General features: G+C 42.2%; 2 protein-coding genes across 3 annotated transcripts in view; both read left to right on the top strand.

Moving 5' to 3' along the window:
• The window catches only part of SLC5A10 (solute carrier family 5 member 10), a 514,359-nt gene that overhangs the window by 185,546 nt on the left and 307,673 nt on the right, over positions 1-21,140 (top strand). The gene's annotated exons all lie outside the window — the stretch shown is intronic.
• Positions 1-21,140, top strand: part of EPN2 (epsin 2) — a 42,363-nt gene that overhangs the window by 1,805 nt on the left and 19,418 nt on the right. For both annotated transcript variants that reach the window (XM_082199757.1, XM_082199758.1), the window contains exon 2: positions 16,347-17,125. In XM_082199757.1, the coding sequence (XP_082055883.1) occupies positions 16,531-17,125 (595 nt within the window). In that variant the 5' untranslated portion in view covers positions 16,347-16,530. The remainder of the gene's footprint in view (positions 1-16,346; positions 17,126-21,140) is intronic.

Below are 21,140 nucleotides of genomic sequence, written 5' to 3'. Positions count from 1 at the left end.
GACCCCTTGGTTTTCCAGCTGGATTTTGTCTTTTGGGTTTCTGAGGATATTGGCTATTTTTTGGTTGGTGCAGAAGGCTGTTTTGATATTGTGTTTATGGAGGATTTTGCTAATTTTGTCTGTAGTGCCCTTGATATAAGGAAGGAGGGCCATGCCATTGTTTTCTTCTGTGTCTTGGTTTTTGGGGGGTGTTTCTTTTTGGATTAGCTTCGTAACCCTGTTTTTCTGGTATCCATTGGCGATTAACACATTTGAGAGATTCTGTAACTCAGTTGTCAAGTGGTCTTTGTCAGCCAGGCGTTTGGTTCTGGAGATGAGAGTCTTGGCTACGGAGTTTATTTGTGCAGGGTGGTGGTGTGATTGTGCATGTAAGTAGCGGTTGGTGTGTGTTTTTTTCCGGTAGATAGTGTGTCCTAGGGAGCCATCAGGTTTTTTGTAGATTAGGACGTCAAGAAAGGGGAGTTGGTTGTTGTCTTCTATTTCCATAGTGAATTGTATTTTGGGGTGTAGGCTGTTGAGATGTGTGAGGAAGCTATCTAGTTTTTCTTTCCCGTGTGGCCAAATTACAAAGGTGTCATCAACATATCTGAGCCAAAGTTTGGGTTTGTGTTCTGACTTGTCTAAAGCATTGGTTTCAAAGTGTTCCATGTACAAATTTGCGATGACCGGTGAGAGGGGTGATCCCATAGGTGCTCCTTCTATCTGTTTGTATCTTTGTCCATTGTGGATGAAGTACGTGTTGGTTAGGCAGTGGTTGGTCAGGTCCAGGATGTATTTGGGGGGATTGTATTTGTTTTGGATGGCTGTCAAGGCTTCATTAATGGGCACTTGAGTGAAGAGAGATACAACATCGAAGCTCACAAGAAGGTCATCGGGATGTAGGTATTGCTTCTTTATTGTTTCTATGAACTGGAAGGAGTTAGTAACGTGTGAAGCGATGGATTCTGCATAGGGCTGAAGTTGCTTAGCGAGAAATTTAGCGAGATTTTTTCATCCACAATGGACAAAGATACAAACAGATAGAAGGAGCACCTATGGGATCACCCCTCTCACCGGTCATCGCAAATTTGTACATGGAACACTTTGAAACCAATGCTTTAGACAAGTCAGAACACAAACCCAAACTTTGGCTCAGATATGTTGATGACACCTTTGTAATTTGGCCACACGGGAAAGAAAAACTAGATAGCTTCCTCACACATCTCAACAGCCTACACCCCAAAATACAATTCACTATGGAAATAGAAGACAACAACCAACTCCCCTTTCTTGACGTCCTAATCTACAAAAAACCTGATGGCTCCCTAGGACACACTATCTACCGGAAAAAAACACACACCAACCGCTACTTACATGCACAATCACACCACCACCCTGCACAAATAAACTCCGTAGCCAAGACTCTCATCTCCAGAACCAAACGCCTGGCTGACAAAGACCACTTGACAACTGAGTTACAGAATCTCTCAAATGTGTTAATCGCCAATGGATACCAGAAAAACAGGGTTACGAAGCTAATCCAAAAAGAAACACCCCCCAAAAACCAAGACACAGAAGAAAACAATGGCATGGCCCTCCTTCCTTATATCAAGGGCACTACAGACAAAATTAGCAAAATCCTCCATAAACACAATATCAAAACAGCCTTCTGCACCAACCAAAAAATAGCCAATATCCTCAGAAACCCAAAAGACAAAATCCAGCTGGAAAACCAAGGGGTCTATGAAATACCCTGCAAAGTCTGCCCAGCCACGTACATTGGACAAACAAACAGACGAATAAATGCACGTATCGCAGAACACAAGAATGCCGTCAAAAAAGAAGAAAAAACTTCCTCTCTTTTCCAACACATGAAAGAAACAGGACACGAAATTAATTTTGCAGATTCCAAATTGCTCTTTAACATGGAACATCACCACAAGAGAATAATCATGGAAGCCATCGAGATAGAGAAACACCCTCACAACATGAACAAACGTGACGACACGTCCCGCCTGCCAGACATCTGGAAATTAGCCCTCCCCACAAAAACCGACACCAGAACCAGAGGCACACAGAACGCCGTCACCAATCAACCACACCAGACCCAAACCCAGACCCTCTCCACAGACATATTACAAACTCCATCCAGTAGCCAAACTATAGTGGCACCTCCGGATGCTGCACCCCCCTGCAATCCCTACACAGATCTGGCTGGCACAAGGCACAAAATCACAGCTCGCCCCTGTACACGAAGCCAAGCCAGAGCACAACTAAATGCAGCACAGCCATCTTCTCAGAAAAACTCTTCACAAGCTCAAGAGGTCAAGACACGAAAGCTTTAGCAACTAATCTACACTTAATGACCCACCCAGTGGTATTCAGAATATCACTCATGAAATCACTCAAGATATCCCTCAAGTAATTAAGGAACAAAAGAAGAAAAGGCACACTAATCTAGGAACTTCCTCTCTGCCCAGAACGTTGGAGGCTATACACCACACCCCTCAACAGTATTTATAGGAACTCAAACACCAGATTCTGCTCTGTTCCAGTAACAAGAAGCCGAAAGCACCAGCCTGAAGATGACGAGTGAGACCTCGTCGAAACGTCGCCCAGACACCCCGACTCTTACACGGGAAGACACCCGAAGACACCAAAACCTGCATTCCTGTACCCGTGAAAATCTACGAAAGCATATATATATATATATATATATGCTTTCGTAGATTTTCACGGGTACAGGAATGCAGGTTTTGGTGTCTTCGGGTGTCTTCCCGTGTAAGAGTCGGGGTGTCTGGGCGAAAAAACAAAAACCTCGTCGAAACGTCGCCCAGACACCCCGACTCTTACACGGGAAGACACCCGAAGACACCAAAACCTGCATATATATATATATATATATATATGCATTAAGTATCTGTTACATCTATGTACCATATCGTATATATTCACAGTGCCTTACCAATTGCACACATGCATACCCTACTCCGTAGGGGTGAGTTCAGTAAGTGATCCATTATGAAGCTCTGCTCCCCAAAGGGTCAACATTTCAGTGTGAAGATTTTGAGTTTTGTTTGTTTTTACAGGACTGCTGTTTTTAGTACTAACTTACCTGATACATAGGCTGGTTTTGTAAATATATTTCTGTTTATACTGGCTATTGTGAGACTCCTCAGATGCAGAAGAGGTGGGGCATGCGATAAGAAATTGGGGTTTCCTGAAACGGGGTGCCTCATAAGCATGGGAGGGAGAGCTGGATTTATGGGTGTAGAGTAGAGGGACGTGTTTGGGGATTAAAGTGACTGGATATCTTGAAGGTGGTTGTTTGGGGATAGTGAAGTGGGGTGCATGAAGGAAAGGAGGAAGATAATGGGGAAGGTGGGTTGGATCGTGGGGCTTTGGCTCTTGTCGAGGGTGCTGTGTCTGTGTGCATCCAGAAGGCACATGCTAAGCTTATTTGTGTTGGCTTATGTTGCTGTGAGACGGGTGGGACGAGAAGAGACACTGGGAAACGTTGAGGGGTGTGGGTTCTTGGGGATATGCTTTGGGGAGTCTCTACAGAGGAAACCAGTTTATGGGAACACATTCCTGTGAACATACATGGTTTGCAATGGGAGCATGAACAAGCAGGGTGTGTATGGGGGTGTTTTATGGGCTTGGGCAAGGTTTGGAAGGCTTTTGTTTTTCCGTGTGTTTGTGCACGAGTGTGTCAAGGTGGCGTGTAATGCTGCCTTGAAATTAACACCCTGCATTCCAAGTAGCCTTTGTTGTCTCCATTAGGCTGGCAGCAACAGTTTCTTCATATTGTGGCAGCAAAGTCTGTAGCCACTGATTCCCCCCCCCCCCTCTGAGCAGCAAATCTAAGCTTATCCTTGCAATACCGGAACAGCTAATGGCAGTGAAATATCTGTTTTCCATTTCTGTCTAGCCTAGATTTGATTAAAATTTCTCAGAAAGGGGGTTGATGAGCTGCACAATTCATATCTATCTAACTGAATACATTTTAAATCCCCTGACACTCTCAACTTGTGGATTTGCAGCTGACTTTTTCTTCATTTTTTAAAAAAAATCTGATTAGTTTGAGAGATGTTTGAAAGTAATGTTATTGGATTTGGAGAACATAATGTTAAAATATGCATTAAAATTGTAGTTGCATAGGGAGTTACCCCTTTGAACATGATACATAGCTTTGCTAACACAAAATGATTCTACTGCTCTACTATAACTGTACAAAAACATCTTTACTGTTCCGATCTGAAAAAAAGTTAGTGGCCATGATGAAAATCTAATCTCTCTGCTAATACTGGTAATATGTGCTCTTGATTATATTCTGAATTATTTTGTTATTCCTAGTACAATAACCAAGAAACTTAAGTTGTGTTCTGTGTTGGTTTTTACTTAATGCCAATCAGAGAAATAAATCTTAATATTTGTGGTGAATTTTCGTCTTTTAAAAAGCGCCCCCCCCTCCTCCACTTCCAAATTAGGTAAGAGTGCCTAACGTGACTGTAGGTTACTCAGCACTATAGCCTATATATTTCACTAAGGTTTACTTCTGTGAAAGAATGGGCTTGTAGTTGACTGTAGTTCTAAGAATGCTTAAGGTAAAGGTACCCCTGCCCGTACGGGCCAGTCTTGCCAGACTCTAGGGTTGTGCGCCCATCTCACTCAAGAGGCCGGGGGCCAGCGCTGTCCGAAGACACTTCCGGGTCACGTGGCCAGCGTGACATCACTGCTCTGGCGAACCAGAGCCGCACACGGAAACGCCGTTTACCTTCCCGCTTGTAAGCGGTCCCTATTTATCTACTTGCACCCGGGGGTGCTTTTGAACTGCTAGGTTGGCAGGCGCTGGGACCGAACGACGGGAGCGCACCCCGCCGCAGGGATTCGAACCGCCGACCTTTCGATCGGCAAGCCCTAGGCGTTGAGGCTTTTACCCACAGCGCCACCTGCGTCCCTTCTAAGAATGCTTAGCAGGGAGTAAATTCCATTTAAAAATGAGACTGAATTCTGAATAACTTATTTGTAGGACCAAACTACAGAGAAGCACATGTTCCTACAATAGCTTCACATGTGTTTCCTCTTACATGCTGAATTGAACATTGTAATAATGGAAATACACCTGTGTAGCCTTAACTTACATATCCGACTGGTATTTTTTAGAGGTAATGGAAATTTCTATTGTACTACGTTGTGTGGTATGTGAAACAGCTACTTAGGGTTTCACAGCCATTTTAGGGTAATTTTTTTGGCAGTACATGAAAACTACAGAATAATTGAAATAGTTAATTTTTCCCCATTTACCATCTCTAACAACATAATCTGACAAATGCCTGCACAGAAGTAAGACCCATTGAGTTAAACGGGGCTTACTCCTACTGTGTACGGGATTGAAGCCTAAAAGGAATTTCTAATTGGAATGGAAGTATTCTTTGGTAATGTTATTTACTGACATTCTCAGATTACCTTAATTCCTTCTGATCTTAGCAGATGTCTTGTGTGTAATTTCCATGCAGAGCAGCGCTGGCTGACGTATGTCGCGGATCAAACTAAACCAGCCAAACTAGACAGATGAGTTTTCAAGTACTGACTTGTAGATATGAATATTTTGGGGTGTTTGCAGCTTTTAGGAATACTGTAATATGTATTGTGCTTGGTATAAATGAACCGGATAGCTTTCTGTAGCCACTTGACAAGCTTAGCAGAGTAGAGTTGATTCCTTGGATGCCTTTGTGCCTTGAAGTTGATGGCATTTTCCCTGCATGATCTCAGGGAATCCTTAAAAATAGTTGCTCTACGCTATTGCTAAATGGCATACACCACTTGTGGGGATGAAGCCTCAAATAACTTCTGTGGTGGCCATATTCATTTATTGTTTGTTTACATGAAAAAAAAATAGACTGCTTAATGTTAGAAAATTTCTAAGCAGTGAATCTTACAGTTTTGTAAAAGATCGCCACAAATGCAAACAGTTCTGAAGTTGGAGATCAGTTCTAGTCATTATATTGGGCCAGAGAACTGGCAGCCTGTGGGCCAGTTCCAGTCTATGTAACCTTTTGGACCACCTTGTCAATCTTTCCTTGGCCCCCTCACCACCTCAGCAGTGGTCCATTTTCTACAGCCACTGCTTTGGGAGACACCTAAGGGAGCTACAGTTGTACCTTGGAAGTTGAACAGAATTCATTCCGGAAGTCCGTTCAACTTCCAAAATGTTTGGAAACCAAGGTGCAGCCAACGGAACCCATGTCGGACGTTTGGGTTCCAAAGAAAGTTCGCAAACTGAAACACTCACTTCTGGGTTTGCAGCGTTTGGGAGCCAAAACATTTGACTCACAAGGTTTCCGACTTCCGAGGTACGACTGTACTGCTCAAAGCTGGGGTTCCCACATAATGGTACCATGAAATTTATTTTGCTTGGTGTACGTTGGCCTGCTTTCTGGCTATTGTAGTGCAGCCTGGAGGTGAATCCAGCCCTGTTTGCAACAGTGGATTTTTAAAATCTTGTTATTCGTAAGTCGAAGGATATATACATATTTCTAACCGGTGAATTCAGAAATCAGCATGCACAAACATAGACTATTCTGTCTCTGTAGGATTTGGGTTGAGGCAATTTTGCTGCAGTAACCAAATTATCTGTTATGCTACCCATTCCTTCTTGTGAATTGTGATGCTTTCAAACTGTCTTCGAGGGAACTTTGAAGCTCAGCAAACATTCCTGTGTATGGTCAGCAATGACAATCTTACCTGAGGCAGCTTGACTGCCACGAAGTCTTCCCTCGCAAAGTGTTGTGTTGTGTGCAAGGTTCATGAAAGGTGATGTTGAAACCCGGCAGGTCTTTTAAGTGCTCTCAGGATATGCAACACAACTGGTTCCCTAGCAGATCAGTCCATTCGGAAAGGTATTCCCTGAAGGGCGAAAATGTGAAAAGCTGCTGTAGCCTGCCACTTTATACATGAGTTGTGGGGATTAAATGAGAATTGGGAGAACCATGTGCACCACCTCAAGCTCTTTGGAGAAAAAAAGGTGGGATGTAAATGCAATAAAATAAATAAATAATACAAGTCAGTGTAGGGAGCAGTGGCTAGAGCGTTGGGCTTCGAAAATGGGATGTGATCTGGCCTTGGACAGGTCATTTCTAGTATAACCTTCCCAACTGTGCTGTGTATTTAGAGGAAGGGTGAGATGGCAAATGTTAAATATAACAAAAAGGCAGAAATGACCAGTTCTCTTCCTCAGTTTCTACCTTTGCATCAGACCAAGATGGATTGGGTAGGGCTGTGCCTGTCCCATCAGTCTGGCTCCAGTAATACATTATGCCTAGATGTTCACAGGGCTTACACATGGTTAAAGCTGGAGCCAGCTAACATTCGTTGGCTACAGTATAAGTGCATCTCCTTATTTACTACAAGCAATCTCTGAAGAAACTGACGAGTGAAAACTAATGTTGGCTTTTAGGAAGCAAGGAACCTATGGCATTCAGGACGAGACAGAACACAGTTTTCCTTCTTGACTATGGTTTGTAGCAGCTGTTCCTTCTACATGCTAATCGGTCCCTGGTTGAAAATAATGGTGGTGGATGGAGTAGTTGTGGAAAGCAGCAGAACGGTGTGTTGTTTTTCTCTCTTCCAGTCCTAACTAGGCTTGTTCTTAAGCAAACCCCACTGAAATATATGGGCCATGGAAAGAATGTGTGTTTAGGATATCAGTCCTCAGAGCAGCCTTCATGAGTTTCGATCCCTGATTGTCCCTTAGTTTCTATAGCTTCTGTGGCTGCTCGCTGGAGTCTCCGATGATTTTTAGAGCAACCTTGGTTGTTAGTAGCTCACATTTCTAATACTGGACATAACCAGGAATAATAGGCATCAACGTCTAATTTTTTATTTTTTTTTTTACTATACATGATGGCTCAGTTATGTTTAATTCCTTTAGAACAGAATTTCAAAAGCCTGGTTCTTTGAATTTCTGCTGTGTAACTCCAGCGCCCAATTATTTTACCTGATGGAAATATTGATAGTCTGAAGCTTCTTGAAGCAATTCCTATTTCTTTTATAGGGAAAATTATACTTACATTTTGGAATGCCTTTATTTTGCAATGTTGTCCATGTTTATTTGGTGTCTTATTCCCTCAGCGGTGTTGAAGGCTAGGGTAATTTTTCTTTTTAAATTACGTAGGTTGAAGGTTAAAAAAATGCTTTTTGTGAATTGTCGGGATTCATGAACTGAAATAATCAGCTCTCCAAAGCCATGATTAAATAATGTTTTCGTGGGTAAACAAGAAATCCTAAGGTGGTTGGCTTTTGCAACTTTTTGCTCTTTTAACTATGCCTGATGCTTCTGATAGGCAGGGTGTTGAAATTGAACAAGTATCCTGCTGACTTAAATACTTCAATTAACATGACTCTCTTTCAGCATGCAGCTTATTTTTAAGAGCTTTGCAGAAAGTGTTTGTAAACCTGTGAAACAAAACAGGTCGTTCTTGCCGTTCTATACTTTGTTGTTGTCCCCTGCCTCTACTTATTGGGAGACTTTGAATAAACCAGCGAATCCTACACGTTGCCAGTTCTTGTGACCCTTAAGAGGACTTGTTTGCAGGTATTTCAGTTTCAAAATGTTCTGTTCATAATAACAACTTGGAAGCATGAACACGACATCTGCTCTGAAATGTTTTCTGTTACAGAATGCAAACTGTGGCATTGTACGTCTGTCAGTGAACATATTGCTTGTGATTTTTGAGTGAGCTTTGAAACATCTTGATGAGAATCAGGATTTTTGTTAACGGTAATAAAGTGCATCTAAGTTTGTGCCTTCTAGCTTTGGAGCACCCGTTTCCAGTAACATCAGACAAAGAGTCATTATGAGTGGGTATGTTTGGCTGGTATGTTTGCAGTTGACTAAGTGTCAAGCATACTTTCCTTGGTACTATAATTCCTCAATTCTTTAACAAAGGCATGAATTCTTCATCACCTACAGCCTGTGTACAATAGCTGTATCTGCTAACCTGCTGAATATTGGTAGCTGCAGTTTCCTGCATTGCAATGGGTAAAAGTTAAGTTCAAATTGTAAATTTACAAGCCATTACTTGGCAACACCGAGGTAGCATTGCATTTGAAGTAGACAATGAAAGAACTTCACCTGTGTTTGGGACTCAGCGTTATTTCCAGTCTTTTGCTGAGATATAATGTTTCCTTGGAGGGACGCGGGTGGTGCTGTGGGTTAAACCTCAGAGCCTAGGGCTTGCTGATCAGAAGGTTGGCGGTTTGAATCCCTGCGACCGGGTGAGCTCCCGTTGCTCAGTACCTGCTCCTGCCAACCTAGCAGTTTGAAAGCACGTCAAAAGTGCAAGTAGACAAATAGGTACCGCTCCAGCGGGAAACTAAACAGCATTTCCATGCGCTGCTCTGGTTCGCCAGAAGCGGCTTAGTCATGCTGGCCACATGACCCGGAAGCTGTATGCCGGCTCCCTCGGCCAATAAAGTGAGATGAGCGCCGCAACCCCAGAGTCGTCCGCGACTGGACCTAATGGTCAGTGTTCCCTTTACTTTTACTAATGTTTCCTTGCCTTCCTGCCGTCCATCATTTTTGCCATAAGGTCTTGATGTGCACCTGCAGCATTGTGTCTTTCTTGGAGTGTCTGGTCTTAATTGAATTAATAGTGTTAAGTTGGAAGTGCTGAAGGTGACTCTCAACACAGGCGTTCTGTTTTAGGCACTTAAACAGATGGCAAAGAGCCTCTTTGTTAAGTGCAGTTGTCAGGGAGGTTAGAGCAGTTAAAAATGATGAATTGCAAAAATCTTTCCCTTTGCGAAGGCTGCTCCTTCTGAGCAAGACTGAAAGTACGCTAAAGATTTTGTGTGTGCAAGAGACTTAAAGTAGCTCTTCTCAACGTCAAGCCCAAAGGCCTTGTTCATGAAAATGCCTAACCCAGCCTTCTCAAACCTGGTGCTTTCCAGATGTGTTGGACTACTGCTTCCTCCAGGCAGCATGGCTGAGGGACGGGGATTCTGGGAGTTGCAGTCCAGCAACATCTGGGGGGCACCAGATCCAGGAACAGTGGCCTAAGTCTTCCCTGTTGCAGAAAATTTATCATGACTCTATGATGAGGAGTATGATTGCCGCCTTTTTGCAAGTTACGGTGCTCTTAGCTTTGAATGCTGTCACACTCCCTCCAGTTAGTGCAGGTAGCACTGCCCCTACCTTGCCTAAACCCAATGCTGCCTCATGCTTGTAAAATCTTAGGTTAACTTGTATCCAGAGTGAGAAGGATATTTGCAAAGCTGTTTGTGATAAAGGAGCGTGTCTGAGAAGAAGGGAATGTACATTTTCTCCTGGAGCCAATTTACAGAAAGTAGCATTCGGGAAAGGAACAGACAGCAGAGGCTTTGTGGAAACATTATCCCCCTCCAGTAGAAGAGCAAGTGAACACCCACTTGTGTGAAATGTCAGTGAACAGTAAATAGATGGAGCAGAGTATAAATAGGGAGGATGTACTGGAGGATGGGATCAGAAAGCAATGACAAAGGCATTCTGGCACCAATAAAATGCTGGTATATTGTGATGAAATTTAGCGATTTTTTTTTTTTTGGGTCAGCTTGTGGAATGGGGGGGGGGAATGATGGGTCCAACTGCTATGACATACTCAGGCTTGCACCTGACTGCCTTTCCAGGACTCTGCTGCTGCTCGCTCTGCAGGCCAGTAAACTAGGAAGTAAAATTTATCTGAGGCACTTGATTTTCTCTGTATTTGTGCTGTGCTATTCCTCCTAATTTGACTTTGTCTTGTTGTGGCAAAGACAATAGCTGCTGCAAGATGGTTTTACTAAGTGGCTTTCATCCCAAAATACAGCCTGGAAATCATGAAATCCTAACAGTGCTCCAAATGTTATATATTGCTGCTGCTGTTGAATTTCTGATTTCCCCCCCAGTAGAGATTTGAAGAACATGGCTACGCTTTACTGGGTAGACAATAGTTTTGTATCCGATGAGTGTCCATCTAGTTTATTTTAAAAATTAGTATTTTTTAATCCACCTAATTCATATTTTTAAATCTTTAAAGTGGGGCTTGAAATGACTTAGAATATGTGTAGCTGAATGTTGATGAGAGCTGAAGCCTGAACGAAGTAAGACTGCATTTATCTTAGTTGCATTCAAAAACATCTGCTGAATACATTCAGAATGTTAGCTTTTCTTCTTTCTTTTTCTTCCTTTTTTTTAAAAAAAAACAGCTTCTAGATATTTAAGAATAGTATCTGATTTTGTAATCTGCTTCTGCAGGTTTGGTTTTTTTAAAAAAATAACTAGCAGAAATGGAACTGAGTGTAATTCAAACTAAAAGCTTTTGACAACTCTCATGAAGTACCAAAACATACAAACTTGTTTGGGTGCTGAAACTGTTAACCCTGTTAGGAAGTGTTTTGCAGTGGTCTGTCCATGCTAGCACTCATTTCCATAAATAAATGTTTGTTAACTATGTGCATATTGAAATGGACCTGATAACTCTGGAAAGCAGGGCAAAGGTTTTGGTTTTCTCCAGATGTTGAATAATTTGGAAATAAATGGGGGGGGCGTGGCTTGTTTTACACTTAGTTCTGTCCCTTGCCGAAGACTGCAGTTTTCATTAACGATTTGTAGAAGTTTAACACCCTTAGGACCTGCTGGGTTATCCGTTTTTCGTGTAGAATGGTAACGTGATCTTTTGGTGCTGGTAATTCAGAGAGTAATCGCAAGTTATTGGAGTAGCTCTCCCTGGAGTTTAGACACACATGAATGCAAAAGTGCTGTAGGTTTCTGGTGACAGCAGCGTAGTGTTTTACAGGCTGGCTGGCGTGTGTGAATATTGTACAACTGCAGATTGTATACCCCACTTTGGTTGTTACTTCTGCCAGAGAATAATGTTTATAAATACTACTTGTTCTTTGTAATTCCCACTGCTTTGAAATTTGTCAAGAGGTAACACATACATACAAAAACATCAAAACATTATTTTTTGATATCTTTGAGGTATTCTGACCCCCAGCCAAGAAAGAAAGAATAAAAAGTTTTTATTTGTTAAGAACTCAAATAACTCTCTGACTGGTCAAGCTATGTCTGACTGGCCAAGTTCTGTTTTTAAATGAACACAGTGCAGTCTACGTGAGTGTCACATCCTTGTGTGATGATATGCTTTGGCTACGTTGGTTCTAGAGCAGAACTGGTGTTCTGCTCTTTTTCTTGATGCAAAGGGTACAAGTCTTTCACCATAGAGCTACCAGGAGATAGAGTGTGGCCTCTTTGCATCTGCAGAGAAACCTGGAGAATGTCAACCTTCAATTAAATGTCAGATGATCAGGGCAGGTGTGTCCCTAGTCTTCTCTCCTTCTCTGTTTTCAACAGCAAGTTGATCATATGGTGATGCAACAGAATTTCTCCACTATTTTACTAACTCTACAGTTTCTTCCTTTCTTTGCTGAGAATGACTAATAATATGTGGTTTTTGTTTGCGGTGTTTTTCTTTTTTTATCCAGACGACTTCATTGACACAGCATCTTGCTGCTTCAGGTTTCCTGTTATCCTTCCTGTCCCTGCCCTGTTAATACTTCTGATGGCTGAAAGAGGAATCTTTTGGGGGTGCCTTACTTAAATTAAGGACAAAAGCCTCAAATCTTGTAATACTCATGTTCATAATCTGCAGTTCATAGGTCCCAGAGCAGGGTCCTGTGAACCTTGTTGAAGCTTGATGGATCTATATCTGTTTGGTGCCTCAATGGGGAACCACCTGGGAATTCTATGTGCACCACATTAAATTCCATGCAAAAGTGGTGTGAGATAACATGACAAATAATATAACAACACTTCTTAAGTGTTCAGAGCACATCGCATACACTTACTTGAGTGTTATTACCATGTAAGGTGGGCCAGTTGTATTTCCTCCTATAGATTTCATTGTGGAAAGAGTACAGTTATTTTACAAAATCGACCCAGATAGTGCCCACCAGATGTGACCAGATTAAAACCCCACCATTCCTGCCCGTTGACAATGTTGGAAGTGGCTGATAGGATTTGGAATCCAACAACATTTGGAGGGCATCAGGTTGGGGAAGGTTGGCATAGTCCATACTTCGTCCACAAACTCTTATTCAAGAGTTAAATTCCAATATTTGGGATCTTTCTTTTTTTAACCTGCTACTGGGAAATGTCTTTTAACTCCCTCTCCAAAATACTTTAGACTATGAATACACTTTTATCTTGGAGAAACGAGCCCCTTAGACAATTAACCTTCTTTGCCTCTTGCCACCTGCCTACTTTTCTCAGTAACCAGGCATACTGTTTGAATGATGAAAGAGGAAATGGAAAACTTCCATAAGTTTAGTGTTTGAAGGCTGCCGTCATCCTTTCACAGACTGGGAGTTTGAAGAAGACCAGTGTGTAGACTTCAGAAGAGTAGTTCTGGTTCCTGCCCCCTTCCTGAACGAAAGCTTGCTTCCCAAACCCTAGTTTGACCCCATCTCTGAATAACTTTGTGTTTAAATAGCCTGTGTGAGAGTGAGACAGCGTGTGTGGGGCTGTTCCAGCACTCCATGCTGTTCTATTCACATGAATTGCTGCTTTTTCTCTTCTGCACAATGGTGCAGGAGACCTAATATGTGTTCTGCATGTGGGCTTTTATGCATTGTGCCCAGCTTCATAGCTTCTTTTAATACACACTTCTCTGCAGCATCATACAGAACAGTTCTGTTTTCCCCCGTTTAGTTTTGGAAACAAGTCTTTGAAATACTTTTAAAGCATGTGTTCTTAGGCAGCGCAATTGGTACCCAAAGCAATTTGTTCATTCACTTACATACTTATCATTAAGAATCTAATTAAATGTTGCAGATGGATGTATGTAATAAAAAGAGAAACAGCCCAGTTCTTTGCTACAATGCTTAATGAGAAAGGGGCAATTTTTGAGCAGAGGCGTGGTGGATGGAGGAAGAGGTCAGCCCTTTTTCTCCTGCTGCTTCCCTGGTAGAAATCACCCACTCCCTATGCCACCATGAGGCAAAGAAGCAGGCTTTTATTATAAGCTTTGGTGTAGCAAGGTTGTAAGCCCAATTCTCACCATGTTTGTTCAGAATTAAGTGCCAAGTCCTCAGCTCCCACCCATTTCAAGAGGACTTGGAAGTAGCAAAAATCTAGGATCTGTTTCTCTCTCTCTCTCACCGCCCACACCCCCTGACAGTTTGCAGAAATCACATTCTTGATGAGGCAAAAGGGGTCAACTTGATTCACAGAAGAGCTCTGGGCATCAGATCATTTGCATCACTTCATGTGATGCTAGATGCCTATGACAGTGTTCATACGCATATTTTGTGCTGCAGGTCGCTAAATCCGGTTACAGAGTTCATGGGTTAGTAGGCTACGCACCTGACCATCATACATTCACATCACTTTCCCACAAGCACTCAGAGATGGGAAAAACACCTACAGTTACTTGATTAAAAGCTTGAATGCTATCTTGGTTGGTGTGTGTGTGTGTGTGTGTGTGTGTGTGTGTGTGTGTAAAAGCTTCTGAAACCTTGGAAGATCATTTCAACTCTGCATCCTCTTTTGTATACCTCTTTGTGGACCAAATTGGGCTGGTTTAGTTATAAGGCAAGCTTGTAGTGGGAGTCCCCCCCCGCCCCCACTTGAACTGGTATATGGAATGGTGATGAAACCCACCTTACTACCATGGGAGTCACTGTTTCTAAGGTTTTTCCTGAACTGGTATTATCATCTATGAGATTTAGATTGATATAGAGACTAAGTTGTGTAATGTAAATACATTGTAGAATGTACTATGGCTGCATATATACTCTGTGTGTAATAATATGATATGATATGATAATTTTCCTGAGCAGGCTCACTTCTGGAACTGGGCTTGTGGTGGTGGAGAATGACGCTGTATTGCCAATTTTAAAATGTAAACAACTTCTCCTTAGAGGTAGAGTCCCTAGTACATTTGAATAGGAAGCTGTTTGAGACAGGAACCTTAATTTATAGTTAGGAGCATATGCATTAATTGTGTTATAAAGGTCTTTTGGGGTGCCTGAATTTTTCTAGAGCAGGAGTTTGCTAACCTGTAGCTCAGCAGATGTTGATGGACTCCCATCATTTTGGCCAGCTTCATCTGACATTAATTTTTTTGGGAATGGTGGAATATCTGAAAACCACAGTAGTAAAGGGATCATAGTGTAGTTCAGTGCAGTTTTGGCAGTAGGATTTGACTGCAAATTTCTCTAGCTTCCTTGGTTTTCAGCAGCCCCTCCTGCCATGCAAGTCACAACCCAGGATGTGGACGGCGATGCAACTAAGCTGCTGTGCCACTGATGAAGCCATGGGAAGGCAAAATTGTTGAGGCCTGTCTGACAAAACCAGTGACAACATCGTAGGCATCAGTTGAACTTCACTGCGGATGGCATTCCAGTTGCACGAATAAGTCACAAGACTGAGAGAGACCGAGAGAGTGCTCTTTAACAATAAACTGACAGGCTACTGCAACTGTTCTAGCAGCTCTCTGCCTCTGAAAAGGCAGCTCGTGTGGGTGTTCCTGTTCTGGTATTTTCAACCAGCAGCTGCTGCATGAAATTTAATTTGGTTTCCTGCTGCAGTTGCAAGTTCATTTGCTGTGTGGGGGCCTCTACTTTTGCTGAGTTTGCAAGTTTGTTTAGTGACTTTGCGGTAATCTGCTAGATTAATTTATTTAATGCACAGTTATAATGAAAACATCTTACTGTGCATTGTTTTCTGACTCACTTTGTGACTCCCCTACCCTGGTCAAGTAGCATCTTGACAAAAGCGTAGTGCTCTTGACTTATAATGTCTTTGGGTGTGTGAGAGAACTGGATAATGGAAGTGAGGTGTGCATGAACTCCTGATAATGGCTGGGAGCTTTTGTATCTGTGTGTGTGTGTGTGTGCGTGTGTGTGTAGGATGGCAACAGGGCTTTGAGCCCTGAGTTGATTCCTTTCTGTTGGATGCTGTGCCTCCAATAGGATGGACTGTCTTAAATTTGTTGTGTACTTAAAGGGAAGGAAGCACGTAATTTCAACAGAACTTGCTTCAAACCAGAAGTCCAGTGTCACAATGTTCACTTTCATCTTCACTCCATTCCTCTCTCCTGGCACTTTATTCTGCAACTAGGGCTGTTGTGCCTGTGTCTGGATTTCATATACAGATTGCTTATGAAATTGGTTTGTGAGGGGAACCCTATCTGTGGTGTAATAATTTTGTTCTGTAGTTCTAGAACAAGAAAATTACCTTTTGGTGACAGTTCAGGGAAAATCTGAATGTTTGCTTTGGCTAGCTTTTTTAAATGTAAGTGAACAATTAAAATGGCAACTGATAGTTTTCTGTGTTTCTTTTTTAGGTCAGAGTTTCCAGTTTCTTTTGTACCTTTCGTGAGGGGAGGAAATGACTTTACCAGAACTTGCTCCAAGTTGGTCACACACATCGTGTCTTCATATCACAGGGACTTGAAAATTGGAGAAAACTGTGGCCGGTCTCTGAGGTCTTTTTGGGGGGAACCTGCCTTGATTTAGGAGGAGATAAAAATGACATCTTCTTCGATTAGGAGACAAATGAAAAACATTGTGAACAATTATTCAGAGGCTGAAATAAAAGTTCGGGAAGCGACTTCAAATGACCCCTGGGGCCCATCCAGCTCCTTAATGACCGAAATAGCAGATCTAACATACAATGTGGTGGCCTTTTCTGAAATCATGAGCATGATCTGGAAGCGGCTGAATGACCATGGCAAAAACTGGAGGCATGTTTATAAGGCTTTAACTCTTTTGGATTACCTGATTAAAACTGGGTCGGAAAGGGTGGCACAGCAATGCAAAGAGAACATCTTTGCTATCCAGACTCTGAAGGATTTCCAGTACATTGACCGGGATGGTAAGGACCAGGGCATCAATGTGCGGGAGAAGTCCAAGCAGTTGGTGTCCCTCCTGAAAGATGACGATCGGCTCAAGACAGAGAGGGCCCAAGCCCTGAAGACCAAAGAGCGTATGGCACAGGTGGCCACTGGGGTTGGTAGTAATCAGATAACCTTTGGCAGAGGCTCCAGCCAGCCTAATCTCTCCACCAGCTACTCGGAGCAAGAATATGGCAAATCAGGGGGCTCACCGGCTTCTTATCACGGGTGTAAGTATTTTCTTAATACATTTATTTGTCACTTGCTACCCAAATGTCTCAACAGCAATCTACAGTTATAAAAGGATACATTAAACAATTTTTTAAAAAGCACATTATAAAAACAATAACAAGCTATATGCTTGATTGAGGGGCTTCTGTGCTTCTCCAAAGGTTGTCTCTCTCCTGATTGGTGGGTACATCAAAGGAAATGTGGATTTTCAAGCCAATTGTGTTGAACCTGTGAGGTGTGTGCAGTTAGCGAGTTGAGATAGGTACATGTGAAACAGAAGAGCCTCCTAATTTGGAGGCCCGTGCTGTGCGGGTTGTAACTCGATGTGTTTTACTAGTAAAACTGCACAGTGCCCTGTATCACATGCTTTTGGGTGGAGCACTTTAAAAAAGAGCCAGAACTATACTTACCATGACAGAGCCCTCAATTATCTTGATAGGAGGAGACTGAGAATAGGTGTTGTACTAGAAAAACTATGCTACTGTATCACTTTGTGAAAATTTATCACTGATGGAGATGACTGTTACATAAAATTTACTAGTAACATAGTGAATGAACACAGCAGAAGTGAAAGTGGGCAACTGGAATACCGTTTTTTAAATATCACTGTTGTAATTAACTTTTCCCAGTTGACTATTCTTAGGAAACACATCTGATAGGCCCAGTAAACGAGATCAGCATGAACAAAGAAGCATGTAGGTACCCAGAGCAAAAATAATACTGCTTCACTCCTTTCCTAGTCTTGCTGCTGCAGCACTACTGGAGCCAAACTATGGTTTGGCTTAGTGCTTTGTGTGAACCTGGGCTCATGGTTTGTCTCTCCCAAATGAATTCTGGATGGTAAGCCAAGAACAAACCTTGGCTACAGCTTGTGGCTTTTTTCAAGAGACAAACCATGAGTCCAGGGTCAGGCATATAACACCTAAGCTAAATCATGACTTAGCTTAGTGTTGTTATGGCAAGTAGCAGAAATGGGGATGGTGTTAAGGGTGGACTAGGCCATATATATTTGTGTACAGGTTTTTATGCAACAGTGCCACCGCTTCTTAAAATGTAATGCTAAGGGAAGTGTTCACTATTCAGTTGTAATGTTCTGAAATATTTACAAATACTGCATGGCTGTCAAGGCTAGTAGCTATTGATAGAGTGATCCTCCATGAGTTGGTCTGATGCTTTGGTGTGTGGAGGAAGCTACCTGAGTCAGTGGCCCTTATGTCATCTAATTGCATGTTAGTCCAGCCTTGTAAATAGGTCATCCAAAGAAACTAGCCTTCAAAAAAAAATTACTGGTCTGCTGAGAGGGTTGTAGCTTGTGTTTCTATGCTGGCTGTGTAAGAAACACAATGAGGATGCATGCTACTGGTCTTTTAGCAGACTACTAAAAAACTGCCTGTTACTAAGCAGACTTCTGGAGGGACACAGAGCAATATGTATGTCGTCAGTCCTATAACTTCACTGGGCCAGTCCTATATGGGTCAGTCCTATAACTTCACTGATCTTGTAGTTTTTAATGTTATTAGACATTTCTTTCCCACCATGCGTGATAACATTATAAACTTTTTTTCCTGTTGAATATTCATACAGCCGATTAAGTAAAAAAAAGTATTCCATAAAAAAATGTTAGTTTTAAAAGAGTTACAAGACTCTTCTTGTTCTTATTCTCAACTGTTCTGTGATTATTAACAGTGTTTTGTTTGTGGGTAGTTAAAGGTGCTTGGAAATCAGTGGTTATGTATGCTTGGAGGTTGATGCTTTTTGCCTGAAGTGAATGTAACATCTAGGTTCCCCAACTCCCTTCATTTGCTGGAAAGGTCTTGTGTCACTAATATTCATTACTCATTACCAGGTCTCATTATTTGGCTTTAGTATCATGGTGCCTTTTTTTTTTTATAAAAAAAGTGCTTTATGTTTTTCCTGTCCAGCTTCTGAAGTGTGAGCGTGTGCACACACGTGTGTGCGAGTGCACTCCTAAATGGTGAAAACTGATAGCCTTTCTGGGACTCCCTCTTCCCCTTTGTTTGCTCTTCCCATACTGGCTTTCATTCACATGCATTCCAGTCAATTAATTTGGGATGAAAACTGATACCTGTTCTTTCCAGAAACTAATCCCCAATCAAAGAACTAAAACGAAGGATAGATATAGTGTTGCTGTTGGAATATTGCTTCTTTGGAAAGGGTAATGTATTTGATAGTTTACCCTTTCAGTGGTACCTCGGGTTACATTCACTTCAGGTTACATATGCTTCAGGTTACACACTCCGCTAACCCAGGTTAAGAACTTTGCTTCAGGATAAGAACAGAAATCGTGCTCCGGCGGCGCAGCAGCAGCAGGAGGCCCCATTAGCTAAAGTGGTGCTTCAGGTTAAGAACAGTTTCAGGTTAAGAACGGACCTCTGGAATGAATTAAGTACTTAACCTGAGGTACCACTGTATTTAATATCCTGCTGTGTAGTGGAGGGTGGGGAAAGTTACCATGTTTCTTTACTCCTTCCCCCCACCCCCTAAGGGTGGGGCTGTTGCTTTGAAAGCCCTATGATGTTTCAAGTGCCCCCCCAAATACACACACACACACACACACAGTGGTACCTCGGGTTAAGAACTTAATTCGTTCTGGAGGTCCGTTCTTAACCTGAAACTGTTCTTAACCTGAGGTACCACTTTAGCTAATGGGGCCTCCCGCTGTGCCGTCACCACACGATCTCTGTTCTCATCCTGAAGCAAAGTTCTTAACCTGAGGTAATATTTCTGGGTTAGCAGAGTCTAACCTGAAGTGTCTGTAACCTGAAGTGTCTGTAACCCGAGGTACCACTGTATCTGATTTATTTATCACCAAATGCAGAACTTCTCTAGGCAGTTTACATACACAATAAATAGTAAACTGTCAAGTTTAACTGCCAGCATTACCCCAAACGCACATGCATGTGTGCATGCACACACACACAGAAACAAGGAGCATGATTGTGATTATCCCCCCAAATCCAGGAAGATGAGGTATGTCTGGTGCTAAAAGGAAGTACCGGTAAATGGCTGTGCTAGGTGGGTCTTGCTGGGAGCCGTTTTCTGTTGCTGCTCACAGATTGTGCAAATCCCTCCCAAGAGAGTTATACCAGGGGTCAGCAAACCTTTTCAGCAGGGGGCCGGCCCACGGTCCCTCAGACCTTGTGTGGGGCCAGACTATATTTTGGGGGGAAAAAACACACGAATTCCTATACCCCACAAATAACCCAGATATGCATTTTAAATAAAAGCACACATTCTACTCATGTAAAAACACCAGGCAGGCCCCACAAATAACCCAGAGATGCATTTTAAATAAAAGTACACATTCTACTCATGTAAAAAGCACGCTGATTCCCGGACCGTCCGTGGGCTGGATTTAGAAGGCAATTGGGCTGGATCCGGCCCCCAGGCCTTAGTTTGCCTACCCATGGTTTAAACTGTCTCCCTCTCTGTTGGTTATCCTTTAGCTGGGTAGGCTAAGACTTTCCTGTTCAGGGAAACCTTTGGAAACTAAGGTGCAGGCAGTGCTAATCACTGGGCTGCTATAAAGCCCAACGGGGTTTTTGATGCTGGTTCCAAATGTGTTCTGATATATTTGAATTATTACTTTTAACTAGTTTGTTTTTATTACTATGTATTTTATAATGTTGGGTTGTTGTTTTTTACTGTTGTAAGCTGCTTCAAACCCCAGCATAGGAGAAAGGCAAGATACAAATATATTTAATAACAATAATAACAACAACAAACAACAACAACAATAATGGCTGAAATCCAGCAAAAATATAGAAAAACCTCTAGGAAAAATGTATGAAACATTATTGCAAATCTCAGGGACAGAGGAGAATTCGGTTTTTAATGACTGCCAAAATTGGGAATATTGTCCCTTTACCGTAGCCTGGAGTATATTCCCCAAGGCAACATAGGGCATTTTTATGTAAGAGGAAACATCCTTCAGTGATTCTCATGTGGTCTGAGAAGCTTTAATCTCAAAAATTCTCAAAGCAGTAACAAAGC

Source organism: Podarcis vaucheri (assembly GCF_965113315.1).
Source record: "Podarcis vaucheri genome assembly, chromosome: 14".
NCBI classification, from domain to species: domain Eukaryota; kingdom Metazoa; phylum Chordata; class Lepidosauria; order Squamata; family Lacertidae; genus Podarcis; species Podarcis vaucheri.
The sequence above is the reverse complement of the archived record's forward strand: the minus strand, read 5'-3'. Positions and strand labels throughout refer to the sequence as shown.